Source organism: Amblyomma mixtum, chromosome 2, assembly GCF_055824585.1.
Source record: "Amblyomma mixtum isolate Tamu chromosome 2, ASM5582458v1, whole genome shotgun sequence".
In the NCBI taxonomy this organism is placed as follows: domain Eukaryota; kingdom Metazoa; phylum Arthropoda; class Arachnida; order Ixodida; family Ixodidae; genus Amblyomma; species Amblyomma mixtum.
The window spans coordinates 35,029,527-35,054,214 of record NC_143013.1 but is presented as its reverse complement, the minus strand read 5'-3'; the positions used below and the strand labels follow the sequence as shown (position 1 = coordinate 35,054,214).

The 24,688-nt window shown below is 41.5% G+C and overlaps 1 protein-coding gene across 1 annotated transcript in view; it reads left to right on the top strand.

The window, feature by feature from the left end:
- The window catches only part of LOC149358958 (uncharacterized), an 89,016-nt gene that overhangs the window by 40,949 nt on the left and 23,379 nt on the right, over window positions 1–24,688 (top strand). The window contains exons 38-59 of the mRNA XM_089571130.1: window positions 802–840; window positions 1,680–1,715; window positions 1,852–1,887; window positions 3,801–3,842; window positions 3,960–4,007; window positions 6,197–6,325; window positions 6,857–7,074; window positions 7,559–7,662; window positions 7,732–7,837; window positions 9,167–9,301; window positions 9,605–9,721; window positions 10,870–11,023; window positions 12,254–12,340; window positions 12,468–12,593; window positions 13,353–13,573; window positions 14,686–14,789; window positions 14,905–15,010; window positions 15,153–15,293; window positions 17,526–17,633; window positions 18,461–18,602; window positions 22,790–22,840; window positions 23,536–23,586. Coding sequence (XP_089427256.1) covers window positions 802–840; window positions 1,680–1,715; window positions 1,852–1,887; window positions 3,801–3,842; window positions 3,960–4,007; window positions 6,197–6,325; window positions 6,857–7,074; window positions 7,559–7,662; window positions 7,732–7,837; window positions 9,167–9,301; window positions 9,605–9,721; window positions 10,870–11,023; window positions 12,254–12,340; window positions 12,468–12,593; window positions 13,353–13,573; window positions 14,686–14,789; window positions 14,905–15,010; window positions 15,153–15,293; window positions 17,526–17,633; window positions 18,461–18,602; window positions 22,790–22,840; window positions 23,536–23,586 — 2,301 coding nt within the window. The remainder of the gene's footprint in view (window positions 1–801; window positions 841–1,679; window positions 1,716–1,851; window positions 1,888–3,800; window positions 3,843–3,959; window positions 4,008–6,196; window positions 6,326–6,856; window positions 7,075–7,558; window positions 7,663–7,731; window positions 7,838–9,166; window positions 9,302–9,604; window positions 9,722–10,869; window positions 11,024–12,253; window positions 12,341–12,467; window positions 12,594–13,352; window positions 13,574–14,685; window positions 14,790–14,904; window positions 15,011–15,152; window positions 15,294–17,525; window positions 17,634–18,460; window positions 18,603–22,789; window positions 22,841–23,535; window positions 23,587–24,688) is intronic.

The following is a 24,688-nucleotide window of genomic DNA, read 5'->3' as shown; positions in this document are numbered from 1 at the left end:
TTATATAGTACTTACACAGTTTTGAAGGAGCCTTCCTGCTGAAATAAGTGCACTAGAGGGGTTTTAGCTTTCACACTTATGGCTTGCATTCAGCTTTGCTTGAAGTACCAGTGAACAAGTGGATCATGATATAAGCAACACGAAATTATAAAACATCATCAGTTGTATTGAAAGAAAGATGTTAAAAAAAGCTTTGTTTCTCTAGTGTCATGTGCCATTAATTAAGTGAATTGCATCATAAACATAAAATGCTAACAGCATGAGCCGAGGCACAAGAAGAGTTTTTAAATGATGGCCTCTAACTGTTGCTCGTATTCATGATGTAAACAGCGCGAACTACAAGGGACAAGAAAAGAAGGGACACAGGACGAGCGCTGACTCGCAACTAAAAGGTTTATTCACTGAAACCTTCTTATATGAAGAAACAATCAAAGGGAGAAACAACACAAAAAATTAAAAACCATGAAAAGCACATTCGTCAGGTGCTCCCGAGAAAATTCATCTCCCTATCGCAAAGGAAAACAGATGGTTTGCTGACGCAATTCAGTTGATCCCCTGCGATGTGAAAAGCTTCGACAACTTCTCGTGTCGTCTGATCACGACACGAGAAGTTTACATTCATGATGTTTACATCATGAATATCTACCAACTCGCCCAACTTAACGTTTTGCTAAACCATGTTGCTCGTATGTGTTCTTATGGTTACATATATAATTTTCCAGGTGTTGAGAACCACGTGTTTTTTTTTTATCTACACAGTTAAAAATTTTTGAGTGAAAGAATCTTTCCTTTCCACCTCAGGTGATTCTACAGGCTCAACAACATCTCCTTGGTGGAATTGTAAGACCTTTGTTTAGTCTTCTGCTTCCCAAATTAAAGACATTCTGAACATGTGCATATTCTATATATTGTACTTATATGTGGCCGACAAATGGTTTCACGACATCATCTGCAAAGGCTATCACATCAAGGCTAGCAATAATGCTTTTTGAAAGAGCCGTGCAGTATTAATTTCTCTTCATCAGGGCTGATATCGCCTCTTCAGTACTTACACAGCCGTGTGGTTCTTCAGTGATGTTCAGTAATTTGGCTGAAATGGTGCATAAAAGAAGTAATTGTCAGTTCACATTTAGTTGACAAACACAGCCTTATAAAATAGCTATTCTCTTCAACAAGTTCTCTTGGCAATGGAGTGAAAGCTACAGAGCTGAAACACACTGTCTTCCTACACAGCAGAATATAGCAGCCAGTCGCAGTTAATGAGTTCCACTTAAAACGATGTATATTGGTAATATTTAAGGCATATATGTAACATAACTGCTGATTTTCAACTTTAGAGAGTCATGGCAAGGATCACTTCTATGGTTAAAGCATTTTTTATGCATGTTCTATTACAAGAAGCTACCATTGATGGCAGTATCTGCATCTGTGACTGAGCAAAGCAACTGCACAGCGAGCAATGTGCGAGACAGGAGCAGCCACCTGTCCTGTGGAATAACTATTTGGCAGAGTGGCACAGTTAGGCACTCTGCCCCTTTAACTTTCTCTTGTTTGCCAAGAAATGTTGTTGCCGTGCACTGTTGGTTTTAGTGCACTGTGTCTATTGCCAAAAATAATTTGCCATGTAGTGCTATATGTGATGCTTGTTGTGGTAATGGCTACCACTCTACTGTGTACAGGGACCGTTGTATCTGGCGAGACTGGGGATCATAATGGTAAGGATTCAGAAATATTAAAATGCAGAGGTTTTAGCTTAATGATGGCTGACTGTGTAATCATAGCTGATTAGCTGTAGATATCACCAGCAGTACTGTGTGTGATGCTTCTTGCCTATCACTCTGCTGTATACAGACACCAGTGAACCTGCGGAGACTTGGACGCATACTGGTAAGGATTCAAAGGCACTTCCTGTGTGGGGCTTTAGTTTAGCCATAATTAAATGTGAAAATTTAGCTGATTGACTGTAGATTGTGGCAGCATATGCACACAATTTAAAACAGGAAAGAGAGAAAATAAACTTTATTTAAAGGCAAAGTTAAAAACATTGTAACCTCTGTAAGGTAAGAGAAACCATTGTTTTCACCTTTCAAGACCTGTTGGGCTTTAGGTATGCTGTAAGGGCCCCATTGTATGGCTGAGAAGCATCCCCCCTTTGCCTGATTACTTTTTAGCAAAGACGGTACATCTTGAATTCTTTTTCACCTATGCTGAAGCTGAATGCATCATATGAGCACCTCTCTGATGACTAGCAATTTAAGCTTGTCATTAGCATAATCTCATAAAGCAATTAATCATCACCTTATTGTTAGAGGCCAATGTTGTCAACAGTATTCTTTTGCATGAATCGCTGTTTAAGCATAGATGAAAGTAGTGGTTCACTGAAAAAATTACCTCATTAGATTCAAGACAAAAAAAAGAAAACGCACCGGAGAAAACAAGATCATATAAGTATGTCTTACGAGCACATGCCTATGGGTCAGAAACATGGAGGCTAACCCTGGTGAAAATCTTTCCCAGCCTAACTGGTTTATGGAACAATTTCCAGCTGGTTCCAGTTGGAACCATGTGGAACCCAGATGGTTCCAACTGGAACCCACTGGAAATTGTTCCATAAACCAGTTGGGCTGGAAAAGATTTTCGCCAGGGAATGAAAAGGGTTGAACTTAATTGTGGACAATGCAGCAAGCTATAGAAAGGAAAATACAGGTATAATGTTAAAATACAAGAAGAGGGCAGAGTGGGCCAGGAAAGAAATGCAGGTTAATGTTGTCCTAGTCAAAATCAAGAACAACAAATGGGCTTGGACAAGGCATGTAACGTGAAGGCTAGATAACCAGTGATCATAAAGGATAACACACTGAATTCCAAGAGTAGGCAAGTGCAGCAGGGGGTGGCAGAAAGTTAGATGGGTGGATGAGATTAAGAAGTTTGCAGGGGTAACGTGGCTGCAGCTAGCACAGGACAGGGTTAATTGAGAGAGGCCTTTGTCCTGCAGTGGGCATGGTCAGGCTGATGGTGATGGGTATAAAGAAATGCAAAAAAGTGGGGAGCAATGATAATGATGTGTGGGTTTTGAAATTTTACTTCTTTTGCTTTTTCTTGTATAGAAGTTTCTGAATCAATTGGAACACAGACGCATATTTTTTAAGAATTGACAGATGTTTCTCGAGATCATCTACAATTATTTTCAGGGTGCTTTTGAATAATCTGCTGTATTCATTTTAGTTTGGAGAGGACACACCTGTATCACAGGTGCAGCTGAAGCGACTGGTAATTCTTGCTTGCTTTCGTGTACTGACTTGCATTTAAAATTTGGAAGAAAAATTTTTCAATTTATTTTACATAATATATCACTTCTACTGCATGCTCCTTTGGTGTGTTGTTTTCAGGATTTATTTTTTATGTGCATTATTTTTTTTTTGTCTGTGGTCAACACGCAAGCCTCATTCATTTGACCAGCCTGCCAGACACTTGTTCATGACAGCAATGGTTAGCACATTTGCCTCTCTCTAGCACGAACTTTCATCCTGCTTTCATTATAACTATTACAACAGTTCTGTTCTTCACAGTGCTCAGCTTTGAAATGCTGGCTGCAGTAAGGCAAATTAATAAAGAAAGCATGCTTCTTGCCTCAGTGCTGTATGAGTACGTATGCAGTAAAAAAAAACTACTTATCACATGCTTTTCTTAAAATCGTATTCAAAGTAACTTCTGCATTGTTACTGTCTCCTCAAACCATCATTATAATTATCATTTAACTTGCAATACTGTATTGGTCTCACTTTTTGTTTCTTTTTCAGAACTGGGCAGCTCCTCATTACAGTCATCTCAACCTACCTCTGGTAGTGTGTCAAAGCATTTTCATAGAGAATGCAACTGCCCAAGCATAGAATGGGTTCTGCATGCATTTTTTTTCTTTTTGCGTCTATTTTTTTAGTGTTCTTTTTACTTTTTTTCAGCTGCAACAGTGTCAACGTCAAATGATGGCCTTGTTCGCGATGCTGTTCGTAAGTACAGCTTTGGTTCTTATGTATCGCATTGAACTTGTTGAGTCAGTCTAGTGTGCATGAGCCACTATGGTGTAGGCCACACTCATTATTTTGATATGCTCAATTTTCAGTGCAGAACAGCGTAATTTTGTTTTCTCAGGGGTACAGAACCCCAACTTGTCTAACTTAATCTATCTTGGGTTAAGCTTCCCAGCTTGTCTCCCGGCTTTCTAAACTGCAATTTTGGCTCTAACCGAAAATACGCACCCAGGAGAGATTGCAGCAACAAGCGGTAAATAATTTTTAATTAAATTTTTTTCTTTCGTACTGTTTCGGTTTTGGCTTCAATGGTCAAGCAATAGCTTTGACATAAAAGGCAAGTTGAGATTGTGTAAGGTAGACAAAAACTGCAGTATGGTATCTGCTTTCTTCATTTCACTGCACACCACCGCTTACCTAAGCCTGCCTTAGAGTTGGAATGACAAAAAATGAACACGGAGCAATTATCGCAGTTTTTGCATGTCTTACATGACCTCAAATAGTCTGTTACATCACAGTCGTCATTTGGCTGCTGAAACCAAAATGACACGAGAAAAAAATTGTTTAGCTGCCATAGGTGAGTTGCATGTCATGACTCGTGTCTACTATTGTCTTGCGTGCCATTGAAATATTTAAAAAAAACGCATTAAAAAGTTTGTTGCCTCATACTGCCATCATGTAATCAATATTTCAAAATTGTGCTAATAGGTTTCATTATTTTGTCACTGTGTGTGGAATTGATGCATAAGTATACAGTGTTGATACAGTCCCAAAGTGGTTTTGGGAGCACAGTATGAAAGTTAAGAGCAGCAGGTATCATCCATACCTATGTACTGGATACCAAATGAGAGAATTTTCCATTCCTTGTGTGTTTTAACTCTTCGTGTGGCACGAAATTTGTGAAATTATACTTGGAATGATCCTAGTAACTCACTGGCATTAATTTTAAGTCACTTACACCACTGGTTTTCAAGAAAGAGTGGTACACCTGTGCAACACATGTATAACAAGAATTTGAAAGTGGTACTTATTTGTATCGCTGTCCGTTTGGTGTCTAAAAAAAGTAAAAAAATATATGTTGGAGGTAAAAAGTGCTTCAAAAACATTTATGACCTGTTCTCTTGTGGAATGGGTTTAAGCATTATACACACAATAAAACTTGGCATCTAGCTTCGGCTCTAGACACACATGCGGACTTGCTTTTGCGCAGTCTGCCATCACCTGTAGCGTCTTGGTGTCGTGGATAGCTGAGGGTGCAGATCATTAATACTTTCATTCACAGAGCGATGGACAGAAGCAGCAGTGTTTCTTGCGAAATGCTCGGTCATTCAATTCATTTAAAAGTGAACACACTTTTCTGAGCCTGTAATTGCCCTTCTAACTGTGCAGTGCATCTTTCTAAACTACACCACTCAATGCTAGCTTATCTTTTTCTTATGAGGCTTTTTTTGCTGTTATGAATCATGTAGCAGTGCTACAACAAGGCTAACAGTTGTTTTTCTCACTTTCATCTGCTGCTGTCTACTGCTGATCACTTAATGCATTCGCCGTCATCTTCGCTGAGCTCTAGCTTGTCACGTAATTGATTGAAACAAGACATTGCAGCCTTTTCTATGAAAAGTACTGGCCTCAAAAATGTACATTACTGATATTATGCTCGAAAACCTCTACATCTATTTGGAAGCAATGCATTACTGAAGCTGATACCTTAATCGAGGTGTTTATAACCGAAAAATGTAACCTGAAAACATAAAAAAAAAACTGCTCCCTCAAACTCCTCATAAGTTTTCCTATAATTGGAATTGAATCACTAAGGACCGTTTTAGAAACGACTAAATTTAGACACTCACTAGGCATTTGGAATTGCTCATTTAACACAGTTTGTTTCATGCCAAATTGTGCCGAGTCGAAGTCTGCTCTATGCACTTACAAAATTGCACAGTGTGCCAACGATGCCCGTTATCGACATGTAAAAACATGCTGAGCTGTTTCAGCACTCGATGGATCGCAGAATATAAAGAAATGGTAGATGGGTGTTCTGTTGTTGGTTTGTGTGCAAGAAAAGCACAGTGAGAAAGTGGTACATATCTGTACCTCTGACGTGCATAGGGTTAACAATAAAAAAAAACACGTGCTGTGCAACTAATGTAGTTCAATTGCTTCTTCAGGTGTCCTGATCTGTCAGACCAAGAAGACAGCTGGTGTTGTGAAGTATCTTACACGGAAACTGTGCGACTATGTCATCTACAGCTTTGCAACTTATGACGAAGGGGCCGAAGAATTTGTGACCAAAGATGGTTAGTGTTAGACATTGCTGTGCTCATGGCTTTAAAAATGTATATGGCTTCTTGTTTGTGAGCTAAAGCTTTTTTTACTAATTTCTATGAGTACGGCTCTCAGTTTGTCCTGTGCATGCTTTATATGTGCTTAAGGATGGAATGAGTGCCTTGTAGTTTCTGGTGACAAAGCTGCTCAGGCCTACTCGCTGAAATTTCATGTAACACCCTTATTGAGCTTAGTTCATGGAGAAGTTTAACTGCAAACCATGGAAACATGGCTAATCGTAATTAAGTACAGAGAGTGATAAGCCATCGTTCTTTTTTTATTTAAGCACACTGACTTAGACTTAGGGTTATTGTTCGCATGAAATTGGTACTTATGTGATATCGTATTTTGCCAAATGTAAAACAGTATTTAAAGCAAGAACGTAAAAGTGTATGTACTAGCTAGACTAGCTTTAGAGGAAGTGCATTTTCGAGAGGACATATTAATAGAGTAGAGAATATATTATTAATAAATCCTTTGTTCTGTTTTCTTATGTTTTTCAGCCCATGACTTTCAGAGCTTCATCTCTTATAATACTGATCGGGCACCCTATTTCCTTGCTGAGGTGGACTCACTCAGTATTGATATGCTCCATGGTGCTGACTTGGAAAAGTTTCTGAAAAACATGGATGAGTGGATCAGTGCAAACAGACTGAAAGGGATCGCTTTTTTTGCAAAAGATCATCAGGGTGACTTAAACAATCTTGTCAGCATAGCTCAGGTAATAGCCTGCCACTACGCTACTTAATTCATTGCTGTATTAATACTTATTATATAGTAACTGAAATTAATGTGTGATTGGAGGATCTTCTGCATGAGATGCCCAGTCTTGTGTCAACAGTTGTGAGCACCTGACAGGGTGCATAGGAAAAGACTGGACATGGCTATCCCACTTTCTTCAGTGTCCTTTTTTTTGCCCTTCTTTTCTTGCACTTTTCTGCCATGAGACCTGTACCTCTTAGCTTAATGATCCATTTTACCTATAGTAACTGTTTTCTGTACCAGTAACCGTGCTGTCTGAACTACTGAGGCTTCAGGACTTGTAATCAGCTTATCAGAACACTCCATGTTTTCTGATAAGCTCAGAGCATGTGATGCTAGTGGAGCCAGTGGTGGTCATGAGTTTCTGCACTTGCTCCTTCTATGGCATGTTGACTTTAACTTGGCTCCACACGTCCAGTCTTCAATATTTTCATCTTTTGCAGGGGATCTACACTCACTTTCAGGACACTGATAAGAACCTCAAGCTCATAGTTGGTGTCAGCCACATAAACCCACTCGAGATGAGCATCCCTCAAGATTTTAGCGGGTGAGTAGAGAGATTATGGAAGCAACTGAAACAGTAGCATGCTTCAATAAAAATGTGCATTTTATGCAGGTACTGTGACTTCTTGATTTTGTTGGCCCATCCACAAGAGCCACTTGATGTGTGCGCTATAGACTTCCCTTCCCGTCCCTACGAGGAGGCTGACTATCAACTGGCTGTAAGTGGTCGTTGCTCATTTGCTCTTGTAGCAGTGGCTCACTATATGGGCTTAGGCAGTTTTCAGTGCCGTTCAGTGTTGTGCTCACAGTGTACCTTTATTCACAGTGCATTTCCAAAAGAAATGTTTAGGTTTCTGGGAAGCATTTCACTAGTTGATACTGCTGATGAAAGGAGCACCTGAGATGTGGTAGGTAGCATGTAGATTGACAGCTAGTAAATAGGCCTAGCACACTTATGATCCAGAAGGAAAATTCACAAACTATAGCCAGCTGCAGTGGCTGAGTACATTTGGTCATTGGCTGAGGACAAGAATTAGCTCAATCAATCCTGGCTGCGACAGCTACATTTCATTAAAAGCATACTTCGAGGAAGCCCGTGTCCCAGGACATTGATGCATCTTAAAAAAACCTCAATTGGCTGAATTAATTTGGAGCCCACAGTGTTTTCGCTTTGTTTTTCCTGCACGATCGTGCCTAAATGCCAAGCTCGAAACAAGAAGCAATCAGAATGAGGAAAAAAATCTTCTCTTGCCTGCACCACAGGCAGAGGTGCGGCAGCGATGATATCCCAGCAGTTTCTGCCAGGAAGGCGGCAAGTCTGCTAAGCAAGGCAGTTCTACATGTAGTACATTGGCAGGTTAGGTGTCCTTAATTGTCCAGCACATGACCTGGTTGAGTGGTGGGCAGTGATAGTAGACATTGGTGGCCAGGTTGGTTGGTGGGTGGCGAAACCATTGCTGGCCTTCGTGGGGAAATATTGCTGTTAGGTTTCTGCTATTGCCTTATGTACTCCTATACGTACATCCATACTGTCGCAGAAGGCAGGAAGACAGATCTTCAACAAGCATTGTTACGCATGACACTTCAACGCCGCCTTCATCTTATGCACCTCCCGAAGACACCAGCTTGCAGTACATGCATAAGTATACATACATATAGGCATGCACACACGCACGTGCTCACACACGCATGCACACGCACACATGCACAGTGTGCAGACCTGCACATTCTGTATGGTATGATTTGGTAATTGCGTTGTAGTTTCCCGCCCTCTACACATTCCAGTACTTCTTCAAAAATTACATAATTTTGACACTGCATAACTGCTTCTTGAGATAACTCTAAAGTATCACATGGTCTCATTATTTTCTATATATATATACTATTGAAAAAAGGGGTTGAGGAGTCAGGTGCGCACGGTTCCAGTAAAACTATAGCAAAAGCCTGAAAAGCCATTCATTCTTAATTTTTTTGCTGTTTTCTGACTGTTTGGTATGAACGGGTGCTTCAATATTTTCTATATCTCTTTGTGACATGCTCGCTTGCAGGACAAACTGCTCACGGTATCCGGAGGCCAGACAATTGCCTGCTTTGCCATAAACTTGGCTGTGAGATCATTTCTCACAGCCGAGAGAAGAGAAAGAGAGATATGCACCAAAGAAACTCTGAAGAACTATGCTGTGGTAAGGCAGCTGCAATGATATTTTTGTTTGTTTTGTCAGTTTTGTCTCATACATCGCAGTTTTTTGTAAGGTAGTGTAACATTCAGAAGGTAGCTTTTTATTGTTATGCATGTTCACTGCTGCTTACATCTTATCGGTAGTTAGCTTTTTAATGAAGTAAAGTATTTATTCCTACCAAATTCACTGGCATCATGTAGTTGTGGCAAGCAAGAGCTTGCGTATTATTTGTTGGAACATTTAACCGATGACTGAATTGTGTTCAAATTAGTTCTCTCTTTTAATGTTCAATTTTTTTTTCTCAAGGTTTGCAACGCAACACTTGATCACCCACTAAGAAACAGAACTCTTGCAGAAATCAAATATTTGCCTGGAAAGCATGAAGTTGTGTCTTATGAAGGAGTAAGGTCAATTGAGCACACGGTGAGTTTTTCCTACTCTGCTGCGGCATGCAGCATACTGTATACGCGATGTCTTATGACCTCGAGCATACCAGAAGCTTGGAAGAACGCCAACACTATCTTAATCCATCAGAAAAGAGATATCAAGGACTTGAAAAATTAGATTGATCAGCTTATTATCCGTTAGCTACAAGGTATTTACTAAGGTAATGGTTAATAGAGTCAGGGCAACCTTAGACTTCAATCAACCAAATGATCAGGCAGGCTTTTGTAAAGGCTACTCTGCAATAGGCCATATTCACACTACCAATTAGGTGATACAGAAATTCGCAGAATATAACCAACCCCTATATATAGCCCTCATAGATTACGAGAAAGCATTCGACTCAGCTGAAACCATCCATCATCCTCCGTTAAGTCAGCAATAAAATTCCAATAAGGAAGGGTTTTTCAGGCAAGGAAACACAATTGCACCAATGCTGTTCACCACCTTTTTACAAGAGGTATTCAAAGGATTGGATTGGCAACAGTTGGCGATAAGAGTTAATGGAGAATACCTAAGTAATCTGTGATTCGCTATGACATTACCCTGCTAAGTCACTCAGGACATGAACTGCAAAGCATGATCAATGAGTTAGACAGGCAGAGCAGAATGATGGGGCTAAAAATTAATATTCAGAAAACCAAAGTAATATTCAACAGTCTAGCAAGAGAACAGCAGTTCGCCATTGGTAGCGAGGTGCTGGAAGTAGTAAGAGAATATGTTTATTAGGGCAGGTAGTGACTGCTGATCCGGATCATGAGAGGGAAATAACTAGAAGAATAAGAAAGGGGTGAGCTAGTGCATTTTGCCAGTTCTCTCAGATTATGAATGGCAGTTTGCCAATATCCCTCAAGAGAAAATTATTTAACAGATGTATATTATTAGTACTCACCCATGGGGCTGAAACATGGAGGCTAATGAAAAGGGTTCAACTTGAGTTAGGAACAACACAGCAAGATATGGAAAGGAAAATGACAGGTGTAATGATGTAAAGACAGGAAGAAAGCAGAATGGGTCAGGGAACAAATGCAGGTTACGGGCTGTTGAAAAGGTGAGCTGCTTTTCGGACGTGATGTGATGAAGTAAGGTTTGTTCCTTTTTTTTGGTGCATCTGCTTCTATCAACAGATGTCAGTGTTGGACGAGAACATAGATGACTTGTGTGTTGCTGCCTTTCGTGTGGACCTGGAAGACTCAAAAGAAGAGTGTGAATCAACTGAAGAGGTTCTGCCACGATTGTCTCTTATCAGAAAGCTTTTGCCCCCGAAGAAGGTTGCAAATGGTATGCATTCTTGTGCCTATTTGCTGATGAAGCCTTGATTGTAGCTCCCTCACCATGGTAGCAAAAAGGGCTGTAATATGAATTCAATAATTACAGGAAAGACATTCCCCTGCCTGTACTAGGCATGAAAAAGTCAAATTATAAGATGGATTGGCTCAAAGTTTAGCCTAACCAGGGTTAATGTGAGCAGAGCACAATAGCTGGTGCTTACAAACACACTATTAACGACCATATATAAAGCTTTCAGTTCAGCCGCATGTTGCAAAATGTCTGTCCTTTCTTTTTTTTGCCCCGCCGCGGTGGCTCAGTGGTTACGGCGCTCAGCTGCTGACCCGAAAGACGCGGGTTCGATCCCGGCCGCGGCGGCTGAATTTCGATGGAGGCGAAATTCTAGAAGCCTGTGTGCTGTGCGATGTCAGTGCACGTTAAAGAACCCCAGGTGGTCGAAATTTCTGGAGACCTTCACTACGGCGTCCCTCATAGCCTTAGTTGCTTTGGGACGTTAAACCCCTATAAACCAATAAACCAACCTTTCTTTTATGCGAAGCATACTACTTTAGCTACCACTTCAGCCCTTCACCGTGGTTATGCGCCTGCAAATCACGTGATACATGACGTCACACCACGTGACACGATGACGTCACGACAGTGGAGAAACGGGAGCCCACGTCGCGCCGTCGCTGTGGTTGTGCGCCTCCAAATCACGTGATACATGACGTCACACCACGTGACACGATGACGTCACGACAGTGGAGAAACGGGGGCCCACCTCGCGCCGTCGCTGTGGTTGTGCGCCTCCAAATTACGCGACACGATGATGCTTCGCATTCTCCAGGCTTAACCAAGTTAAGCCTCAGCCATTTTTTTTGTTGAAAAATTCATATATTGCTAATATCAAATCGTGCAGTGTGTTGAAAAATAGTATAATTTAAAGCATCACTCTGAATTTAGGTTACACAGAATGAGCTATATCACCCATTCGACTGCACCTATAGCAGGCCCAATTCTACTCTCATTCCATTCCTAGAGCAGCAGTGGTCATAACTTCCAAAGCCTCTGAAGAATATAAATGGTTCCAGAGTTGCTCTAGGCATAGAACAGCAGCAGCTTTGCAATGATCTCAGTTGAAATAGCTACAGACTGCTGCGGCCATCCTCAGCCAGGCTTAGCCATCAGAGTTTCACTCTTTCCAGTTTCAGGAAGGTAATGCTCACTTTGCTTGTCATGCAGGGTCTTCTACAAAACATACACTCTCTACTTTGGGGAGTACATTAAGCACTGTGTCCGTGAGCCCGGTAACTCTCCCTGTGCAAAAGCGTAAGTGCCATCAGCATCACTTCGGTGTAGCAACTGGAAGGGTTGAGTGCACTTCTTCGATGCCATGCTTTAAGCACATTGTGGTTGCAAGGTGGTGATGAAGCATTTTTTTGTTTCTTTTTATTAGATGCTCTGATATGTGTGACAAAGTCCGTGGATGTGTTGTCACACCTTGAGGAGCCTCTCTGCACTTATGCAGTCTATTCGTCTGCATCATACAGCAAAAAAGACCACTCGTTCGTTCCTGCAAATGGTAAGGCCTCACTATAACACTGGATATGTTACTGTGTTTGTATAAATTTCGTGTTCCTTTCATGTATTTGACTTGTACCGCGTTCTTGTAAGTTTTTTTCCTTCTGTATATTCCTTTTCTCGATTTGCCCCCCTCACCCAATGCTCTTCGGGGCCTGTGAGGTACTAATAAATAAATAAATAAATAAAATAAATCCACAGCCACCCCATAGCCAGCATCAAGAGCCGTATTTTAGCAATGGGCAGTTATTTCTTTCTAATGCAGTAACCCATGGGAATGCCCTGCCCAACGACATAGTTTCATGCAACAATCGCAAATCATTTCGCGCGAAACTCAGCAGTCATTTTCTGTACACATGAACCTTTTGTTGGCCTGTACTTTTTTCTGTATTTTTCCTGTGTTTTTCCTGTATTTTTCTGTATTTTTTTTGCTTGCCTTACTTTATAACCATTTGATCCTCTTTATTTTATTTTTTTAGCGTTTGCAGTTGCAGCGTTGCATTCATTGTGCCTATGTTTTCATCACAAGTGCATTTACACAAAACCACTTGTAAGCCCCTCCTTATGTAATGCCCTCGGACCTTTAAGGATGAAATAAATGAAACGAAATGAATAAATAGTTCGAAGTCGTAAATAGTGTTACTGTTAGAACCACATTGTCATGACTAAAGCAGCACTCAGCTGATGCTTCAGCAAAAGGGCAGATATGAGCCATGGGAGATTGGTCCAAAAATATAATTGCACTTTTTTTGCCTTGCAGAAAATGCGTTTCGGAGATTTTTGTCCCTAAAGAAGAACGACGGTCCTCAGCTCCTGGCTGAAGTTGATGCATGCAGCATAGCACCGGACAGCAGAAGCACCCTGCATCAAAACTTATCTCAGGAGTTGGTTACCTGGATCCATGACAATGACCTTGAAGGCATTGCAATTTTCATGCAGGCTCAAGTCAATGACAGTGAAGAGTGGGCTGGTGTAGTAGATGTAAGAAAAGGCAGCATTTTACCCTGTATTGCTGCTAAGTGTTGTTGAAAGCTAGAACAAAGCTAGCCAGTGACTATTTTCTTGCTAGAGGTTGCAATGACACCAGTTAACAGCTGAGACAGACTGGGGTGAAGGAAATAGTGTGTGTGGTTGACATGCAAAGGATAACAATGAAAGACAAGATAATGCTGTGATGATGTCGAGGTAAACGGAGCCACTAGAGATGCAATTCTATTATGGGAAAGTTCAGTCTTGTCTTATTCTTCTGTACACTGTCTTAGCTGCAAGTTCTCCAGGGTTGAGTTTGGCCGCTATTCTGCTAGGCATGTGTATCATAGTTACGGGATTAAAAACTGGGGCAGACAGTTCGCTGATATTTACCAAATACTAATGTGCAAGTATATTTACAAAAACGCACGCACACACACACACAAACGCACGCACGCACGCACGCACACACACAACTAGACAGATGAAGCACATAGCACTTTTAGTGTTTAAACTTCGAGTAAAGGCATCCTTACTCATTCCTTCATTCATACGTACAAAACCAAGGGAGTTTGTACTGACGATGAGGTTACACGGTTAATAAAAATAAAAACCAAAAAACCCGGTTCCTGTAATCATCACAGTGCCCTTAACATCGCAAATTTTCTTCCTGTGAGCTCAATGGACACAGTGCTGGCACGTTTTTCATTTGTCTAGTTGTCTCCAAATCTTTGCATTTGTTTATTTGAAGCCATTCTGGCTCTTTTTTTTTGTTGGTTAAAATATGTCTTGTACCATATGTACATTTTATTCTGCAGGATTAGAAGCATTTAATTTCAGCTCTCATAGTTTGGAAACCTTAAAATATTTGAGGGTGCAGTCAGAGTTTGCTGTCCTACACCCCTCAATATTGACGCTATATGTACTAACTTTTATTTTTTGGTGGCAGTAAAGTTTTCGTTAGAAGGTTTAAGTCTTTAGCCTAATTTACTATAGGTCATGAATATATAGACAATCTTTTCATTATAAAAGGTTAATCCTAACTGGTAGAGACCATGTTCTTGTCTGCATACATTTTAAAGGAAGGCAAATTCTTTTTGCTTGTTTTCTTTCTTTTTTTCCAGAAAATTTCACAAGAATTGTACGCTCATCATGCAAAACCTTTGCTTGTGGTTGGCGTGGATTTTTTTAATCCTAACAGTACCACCTTGAGTGAGAGGTTTAATGGGTAAGTGAATTTAGATGTCTCACAAGTATGAAGAATGATGCTGCTCTGATGAGACCTAGTGTTTTTTCTATATTGTTAGAGGTTTATTTTTGCTTGTTTTTGTGCTATCTTGCAGCAAGGTAGATTACTTGATCCTGATGACTCACATCAGGCAGCCTGCAGTACCTTGCGTGGTAGGCTTTCCTTCCAGGCCTCACACAGACAGTGACACTGCACAAATGGCGAGTACCAATAACATGAGTTTGACTTGTTTGTTCTACTTTATTCTCGATCAAGAGTAAAACATGTTGAGGTGGTGTGGCGGAGTGATTTTGGTGGTGCTTGTACAGGGCGCCCCTGATACAATGGTTCTTTTCATTTCAGAAAAGACTTGCGCAGCTGTCCAAAGAGCTGACCATTCCATGTGTTTCATTTAACCTTGCGGTCCGGGCCTTTCACCTTGTGCACCGAGGCCTCAATCCCGAGCAGTCATGTGACGAGGAACGCTGGGTGGATTTCTCTGAGGTTGTATTTCGCTTCACTTTTCTGAGGTCCACATGCTTTGCACTATTAGTTTCTAGTGAAATATGCTGTATGGCAGAATGTGGTTGCAGAGCCGCTGCGGTGGTTCAGTGGTTATGGCGCTCGGCTGCTGACCCGAAAGATGCAGGTTCGATCCTGGCTGCGGCGGTTGTATTTCGATGGAGATGAAATTCTAGAGGCCCGTGTACTGTGCAATCTCAGTGCAAATTAAAGAACCCCAGGTGGTCGAAATTTCCGAATCCCTTCACTACGGTGTCCCTTAAAGCCTGAATAGCTTTGGGGCATTAAATGCCCATAAACCAGAATGTGTTCTCAGAAAAAGTTTATGCACTAATATATATGCATGCTGTCTAATGCACCAAGAAAATAGACTAACAGTTGAGAAATTCGGAGGGATCCACTTATATCTTTGCTCCCAGTGATTGGTCAAATATAGGGGTGTATGATTATTCAAAATTTTTTTACATAGTGAAATGAATATCCTTCTATTTCATGTGCTCAAATAATCAAGTGGTGCATGTTCAAAATTATTTGACAATAATTTATTATGTTGACAAGTTTTTCAACAGTTTTTTGAATAATTGGCACATAGTGGGCATGCCATAGTTTTCTTCAACAACTGTTTAAATAACAAAGCCCTCTCCACCACCGCAGAGCGTACTGCTGTGATCAGACTGCACTATGGAAGGTTCAGCACCTCAACTTCGTCCATTATGTCGCACTCTTTATAATGCTTGTACATGACCTACAAGATCGGGTGACATGACAGGGTTTAGGCAGGTTTGCCAAACTCTGGTTTGGTGCCAAATCATGGCTCATGATTCATCATCATGACTCATCATCATGATTCAATCATGACTCAGTCCATGGCTGCTAGCTCTTTCATCAATCACCTACTGAGATTTCATTTTTTTAATTTTTTGCTGTCACCTACAGCGAAAGGTAACTCTTCTGTGGATTGCCGCCGCGGTGGCTCAGGGGTTATGATGCTTGGCTGCTGACCTGAAAGACACAGGTTCGATCCTGGCTGCTGCGGTCTCATTTTGATGGAGGCAAAATGCTATAAGCCTGTGTCCTGTGTGATGTCAGTGCACGGTAAAGAACCTCAGCTGGTAGAAATTTCCTAAACCCTTCACTACGGCATCCCTCATAGCCTGAGTCAATTTGGGGGTGTTAAACCCCCAAACCATCTTTTGTGTGTATGATATGACGGTCGTAAAGTTTAATATACTGGCTTTGGTGCTTTCACTATTCCACTCTTATTCGATTTGGTTTTGAAAGAGTATGTTCACACAGCCATGGTCAAATGAGTGGCTGCTATTGACACACTAAATTAACATAATGGCACATTATACTGAACATTAGAATAATGTTAAATATAATACATGGGCTTAATGTTTTCATGTTTTTAGAGGGTTCCCACTACCATCTGATTTTAAAAGTAATAGGATAGCTTTTTGGTCTATAGTAGTAGACATTTCAGACACAGTGCAGCTAGTCTGGTTATGAGTGGTATGAAAGTACCCTGTTTACTAGCCTATGATGCGAGATTTTTTCCTCAGCTCATAGGTTTCAGAATGCATCTCACGTTATATATTATTACCAATTAAAGTGCTTCTCAGGATAGCTACAGTGACCTTCACTATCAGAATTGCGAGCTGCTAGGAGAAGCCAACTTTTGGATGACCTTGGGGCTTCGTGATGCACTTGGGCAAAAGCAAGCATGACCATGAACATGGACAGAAGCCTGTGGAGGCCATGGAGAAAGAGCAGGTACTGAGAGAATTGAGTGCAGTAGGGAATGGAAAGAAAGGCGAATGGGCACAGGAATGGACAGCACAAAATTTATAGTAGCAGTGGTGCGGCGATGACGGCATCTGCTGCTGTGGGGAAGACTGCTTGCGCTAACACAACTGAGGCAGTTGATGATGTCGCACACATTTCTGAAGTGTTGACTTTCAGATTTTTGCAAGCCATCGCTGGTTTCTTCCGAGCCTTCAGCGCCTCAGTGTAGTTGGCTTGAACAGCCTTTGTTTGCATTATATAATCATATTTTTTGTTCTTGTTCACGAGGTTTCAAACTCCCCCTTGGTATTAAATTTGTGGTCATGTTATTTACATGCAAATATCTGGTATTTCTGTTTCTTTAATATGTTAGAAATCAACTACCTGAAGAAAGCTTGCTTGCTGATGAAGCTCATTCTTTTCTTTCAGACCTGCCATGCTGTGAAAAAGACTGGCAGTGACCTTTATGAAACTAGTGAGACTACGAATGGCACAGAAATGATGACATATGAAGGAAAGGTTTTTATACAGCACAAGGTAAGAAAGGGAAACCACTGCACAGCTTACTAAAATAATTTTTTCGTTAGTTATGTGTCCACAATTCGTCTAATTTTTGGGGGTATTTTCATTTATTTGGAAGGCTGGCATAAAGTTTCCTAATGCAAGGTTAGTAATGGAACCGTAATTGTTTAAATTTCTTAATTGAGCATTTTTAACCCCTAATGGGCACATTTTTTTTTTTCAGAAATGGTACCAAATACCAAAATGGCCATTTAGTTCTGTGCTGCCATCTCTCAGCTAGCAACAAAAATTCACCGAGGTTATAGTTTATGCTGAGATCAAGCTGAAGAACAAAAGTTTGTTGCCTGCTTTAAATGCTTTGGACAACCGCTACTTGCCTTAAGCCAGACAGATTGCCAGAAAACACATGATAAACTGGACTTGTCAGGAGCCAGAAATGATAGCTGACTTATGACAAGCCTGAATTGTCCAAGTTCGTTATGGGGATAGTATTGCCACTGATTTTGGAATTTTTCTGTAGTTATATTAACCGACATATTTAAATCTTAATCATTTGAAGTTAAAGGGATGCGTAAATTTGTTAATGTTAGGCAAAGTTGACATCAAAGTGTCGATTTCAATAAATGGCACTTCAAATGAAGTAATTTTCAATGAACAAGGTTCCACTGCAATGAAAATATAGCTCGGGCAAGAGATCATGCCAGGTGAATTGGAGCTTGGCAAGAGAACTGACATAACAGAGTGGTAGCTCTTTTGAGCTTCTTGTTCTCGTCTTAACTGTGGCAGCAGTCTTTAGCAGTATTTGAATGAAAGAAAACTGAAATCAACTACTTTTTCTTCAGATGTCCCACCTGGTTGGCCTGGAGCATGACTTTTGTGCAGCCGCGTTTGAAGTGGACCATGAAAATCCCCGTGACAACTGCTCTTCGCAAGGAAAAGCTCTATCACGACTGCGTCTCATCAATGAACTTCTGCACAGTGAAGGTTTGTTTTATTCTTTTTTATTACTCCATGTCTTATCCTTCAAAATCCCAAGGAAAAAGACCAAAAGTGTGTGTCTCATGCCATATGCCAGATTCTGGTCTTGGTCATAGTGGATACTAATCAAATCGCACTAAAAGACACAGGTATAGTGGAGATGGTTATGCGAAGTGGCGGTATATGAGACATCTTGCTATCGCTAATTTTCGGATTTGTGATGGCCCTGTTGTCAAAGGCAACAGCATGAAGTAAGTTTTCTGTAGACAAGCCTCATTGAATGAGACCCTCTTTACCTGAACATGAATCTACACTTTCAGCCACTTATCATTGCAAGCTCCACAATTATTCAGCTCTACAGCACATAACACATGGGGCTGAAAAAAAAGGTGCAAGTTTTATGTTACTAGCAGTTATTTTTTTTAATGCAGGGTGGGAGAAGGACCCAGGAAGACAGCTGGAATGGAAACCTTAAAAAACACCAGCTAAGACCGTAAAGCAAAATCACTGAGAAAAAAACCTCAGCTGTATGAGGCAACACATTAGCACTCCAGTAGCTTCAAGTGGTGCCTCATAGATTGCAATACGCTGTCAGTGTCAGATTCTCAAAGGTTTCCCTCTTGTGTTTATTGCATATATTGTGCTACTTTCATTCTTATCATGCACAGATACAGGAAAGAAAGATCTGAAGTGTTTGTACAAAGCTGAATTGTGCAACTATTCTATTGTGTAGTGTCTTATTCAGTCATGTCCATCGTAATTCAAGGAGATGGTCAGCCATAATCGTGAGGCCGTTCGCTAAACTTCCCAGCCGGACTTTGTGCGCTTATGTTGTTGTTGATGGCCTAGAGGAAGATGGAGACGAGTGATAAGGTGAGGAGGAGTGCATGGTGTGGGGAGCAATGTGCTTGCTTGGCGCCACACTTGCATCGTGAAAGACTGTGGTGGTGAGAAAGAGGTGGGGTTGAACACTGTATGTGTCAGTGCTCTGTGTACCAATGAGCATGCACATGAGTCTCTACACCATACTTACGTCAAATCTCCATAAGTGGGTTGAAAATTGATTTTTTGAAAATGGTTGTATCCGCTTGTATGCCTTTTTTTATGCTGTCCTGAAGTTTCATTGCTGAAATCGACCGGCAAATAGTCTAAAAAAATTGTTTCATGAACTCCAGCAGCTCTATAGTGTGGGGAGATGCTCAAACAATGACCGCATTTGTTTTGCTGCTCTTCTATGATCATAGTGCAGGTCAAGACATTTTGTTTTTAAAATGACTGGATTTTAAATTTCTTGAGTGAAATTTTCTTCTCATTCTAAGTATGTCAACGAACACTCTATCACGAAAAAATTCGAAACCGAAATTTGTGCTTTGCAAAATAAAAATTCTCTCGACCTGTAGCACGCCAGTAGGAACACAGTGAATGTTGCACTAGCCTTATGTCACATTTTTTTTAACTGCAGATTTTTCACAACATTCTGAGGAAAAATATAAATTAGCAAACAATTTTCTGGAGATATAACAGTGAAGTTTTGTGACAGCACTCATAAAAATATTTCTAATATACAGCTGCCTCTGTGGCTCACTAGTTATGATGCTCAGCTGCTGAGCAGAAAGACACTGATTTGATCCTGGCTGCTACAGTAGCGTTTTGATGAAGGCAAAATGCTAGAGGCCCATCAGAACACAGTAAAGATGTCCAGGTCGTTGAAGTTACCCGAAGCCCTCCACTACGGTATCCCTCATGCCCCTAGTCGCTCTGGGACATTAAACCTCACAAAACATAAACATATTTCTACTATACTCAAAAAAATTTCATGTAAATACATCAAGAAAATTTTTGCTGAAAGCCGTGAGCCTTCTTAAATAGAAGGCACAAATGAGTTTCCATAGGCATGTATACAGGCGCTGGTGTACGCTGAATGATCAATGTGGTATGGATGTGACAAGAGTAATGAGATCGTAATGTGAATATAAGGAGTGATGGTAGACATCATGGACACCAGGGGTGCTGCATGCTAGCACTTTGTGTACCAAGCTTTCTCTCAGTGTGCAGCGATAATGTAAACATTGCATTTTTTTTTTAGTACAAAATTACAAGGGCTGCTTCAAAGCCTCTAGTTACTCTAGATGAACACATTAAAAGAAAAAGCTAGAGGTTTGGCTCACACTTGCATTATCCCCAGCCATTGTGTCCGTGTGACAACACATGTCCGACTGCGGCTGTAGCCTGACACCGAACGGTGGCCTTGTGGTAGAGCATCCGCCTCGCATTCGGGAGGTGCTGGGTTCAATCCCCAGTGCCGCCGGGTACCCACCGGTTTCTTTAATGGGTACAAGATTTCCCCTGGCCTGGTGCTCGGCTCTTCTAGGGTGAAATGCTTGGGAAAAGGGTCTTAGACCAAACAGTTGCCTTGACGGATGAGCGATAAGTTCCCCCGCCAAGCAACCATAAGTCCGCCTCGTGCGGCATAAGCCCAATTTGTGGCCCTTTTTTTTTTCTCGCAAGTCAGACAGCCGGAAAAACCGCCATGTCTAGTCAGCTGTGATACTCTGAAGTTTTCTCTTCGAAACGAAGGATCGCTTACAGTGTTTGTCTTGAGACACGCTGGTTAGAGCGTACGAGTTTTGAGTCGGAACTCCTCACTTTGCAGTGAAACACGAACCACCTTTGCAGGCAGAGTGCTCGAAACTAGTTTGCCCCCGAAGGGGCGCAGCGGGGTTTACGGAGCCTCCTCCAAGCGCACACCCCTGAAGAAGCCGGGCGCCGGGCCGGGGGTGGCTTGTACCCATTTTTACCGGTGGGTGTCCGGCGGTGGGTTTCAAACCAACCACCTCCCGCAGCCGAAGCGGACGCCCAGACCACTAGGCCACGAACAAATGAGTTTCCATAGGCATGTATACAGGCGCTGGTGTACGCTGAATGATCGGTGTGGTATGGATGTGACAAGAGTAATGAGATCGTAATGTGAATATAAGGAGTGGTGGTAGGCATCATGGACACCAGGGGTGCTGCATGCTAGCACTTTGTGTACCAAGCTTTCTCTCAGTGTGCAGCGATAATGTAAACATTGCATTTTTTTTTTAGTACAAAATTACAAGGGCTGCTTCAAAGCCTCTAGTTACTCTAGATGAACACATTAAAAGAAAAAGCTAGAGGTTTGGCTCACACTTGCATTATCCCCAGCCATTGTGTCCGTGTGACAACACATGTCCGACTGCGGCTGTAGCCTGACATATGCATCTTATTTCAGCTTTCAAGTCAACAGAAAAGTGACGTATGGAGAAGGGAAAGTGTGGTATAGTGCTGTGGAAGTGTAGCATAATGTAACAAATGTGTCTGCACTTCATTTTTTATGCTGAAGGTTTTTTTTTCATCTCACTCAGAGCAGAAGCCAATCACTGATTTTGAGCATGACAGCACCATGATATTTAAAAATGAGTGCTATGCTTCTCCAACCTTCTCAGCTTGTGACCTTGTCAAGGCTTTTAACTTTAGGAGTCATGTATAGAAGGCTTATCTGTTAGACATTCATGGCAACAAAAGGCACAGAATAGTGTTTGTAACATTACTAAGAAAGTGAACAGGCTAAAGTGCGTTTGACTGTGGATAAGCATTGGCATAGTGAAATAGAAAGAGGTGAAAGTGAAGCAGAATTTAAATATGCCTTCCTGTATCCATGATTCCTCTAACATGCCTTGTATTAGTGTACTTATTAAGAGCACCAAAATGACGTCGCCAAAGGAAAATCTAACTCAAACGCTTTGGCGCAACATCACCAAGAAACTGGTCATACCATCGACTGGGACGCAGCACGTGTAATTGCAAAGGAAAAATCATTACCAAAACGCCTTCTCATAGAATCATTGTGCATTCAATCCACGCCAAACACGATTAACCGGACCCGTTGCAATCTCCCAGAGATATACCTGCGCACCCTTCAAAAAACCGCTCATATATAGCTCACCTGCCCATCCTTCGCTTCTTTGTGATCAAGGCACCCGTACGGGCGCCGAAACATCAATTCCTTCCTATTTTTCTTTGAACCTTGGCAAGCGTATGTTTTCTTCGAAAAAAAAAAAAAATCAGTAGTGTACTTATTGCAGCAACGCTGGAATAAAGTGCATATAAAGCATGTATGTCTGCTTTGTATTCCATGCTAAGTCTTCCTTTTTTTCCTCTTGTGTGCACAGAAGTGAAGCCTACCATTGTACGTAAACATGACATTACAATGGTATTCACTGGTGAGTACCAGGCTTTTGCATATCCAGCCTTAATTCTCAAGTTGGTATAGGAATCACAACTGGAAGCGTAGGTCCCTCAGTTTTCATGTTGAACTCAGTTGCACTTTATTCTCACACCCCGAGCAGATTTCTAGAAAATCAAGTTGAACCAGAGATTTCTACCTGAAAATATGCCTTGAGGAAAATTAAATTTGTGAGAGCACTACGCATGAACTAACAGATCTGTTGTATACTTATTCTAAGGTGATGTTCTCAGTCATTTTTTTATTACTTTGAGCTTATATCAACTTCTATTACCCATGGCTTTGCTTGGTCTGAACATAAGTTTGGAAAGTGCACTTTTTAAAAAGGAGGACAGAACAGGGGCACTGGTCGGATGCCTTAGTGCACCTATGTGTGAGTGCTACCCACGCTAATGACATCCTGCTCCACAGCTGTGAAAAAGAGTGAGAGAGAGAGAAGAAAGGCAGGAAGGTTCTCCAAGGCTGCTACTTGTTTATAATGGCCAGTTGGACGTTTAATGAAGGATCTCAGTGTACACAAAAAAGCAGGGGGGCAAGCTGGCAGGCAGGTCTAGCATAGACGCAGAGGTGCTGCATTTGAGTGTGGTAATTACCTTGCTAGTAAAGTTGGCAGTAAATGAGAAAAGAAACAGATATTTGATTTGATAAGACTTCCTTTTCTTTCTTGCACAGAAGTGGAGTCTGTCAGTTTACCTAAACATGACACTACAACGGTATCCACTGGTGAGTACCGGGCTTTTGCATATCCAGCCTTAATTCTCAAGTTAGTATAGGAATCACAACTGGAAGCGTAGGTTCCTGTTTTCAGGTTGAGCTCAGTTTCACTTTATTCTCACACCCCGAGTAGATTTCTCGAAAATCGGATTGAACCCGAGTGAAGTCCACCGACAGTCTTGCTCCTCCAATCTTTAGTGTGCCTATCTACCCACCTTCTGCCTACTAAACGCATACAATATGCAGCAGTAAAAGAGTTCATTTGTTGCCTGTGCCTTTCTCTATCCTCAGTCCTGCCCCACATCCACCTCACACTTTTAAAATGTTAAAATGTGCAGAATGCCTGTAGGTTAGTGGAAGAGTGGCAAGTCTCTGATCACTATGCGCTTACTACAAAAACAAAAAAAGAGAAATGAGTAGGAGGACCCCTTAGCAGAGTCAAGTGCTCTAAACAGGGAATTGAGAGGAAATATTTACAAGGGGATTCGCGTACTGCATTATGAAGGTATTACTTTTTCTCTATACACGACAAAGTCATTGTTAATCAGTCAGTGTTTCAGTGTGAAAGCACCATTCCCGGAAGATGGGTCAACACCGAGCAAGATCTGGGGATGTTTGTATGCTTGTGGTGTTTGTGGGTTTGTGCCAAGTGAAAGTAATGAATAAAAAGAAATCAAACAAATATCCACGACTGGGAGTCGAATCCGCAGCGGCGCGAACAGATAGCATCGCAGGCCACTGTGCAAGAGCACTAGGCTATTGCCACAGCCGAACACGCTTGTGTTAAACTGCAACACACTCTCACTCTGTGCATTGCCCATCGTCTTCTTCATCAACTAATACTACTATCAAACTAATATTCGCCCATTGAGCTATGTGGTGGCAGTGACAGAAATGTGTGCTGCATGCATTGGAAACACAGCACTAGAGCAATACGCATTGGCGTTGACAGCATTGCTGCAGAAGCACGGCACTGGAGCGTAGGTCGCCGACGTCCATTGGGTAAATTGGCATTGATGATGAAAAAGCTGAAGGCGTGCATAACTGGCTCCCTGGGTCAGTGGAGACCTCAATAGTGCTTCCAGGTACATGGCGATGGTGTCCACCTGCG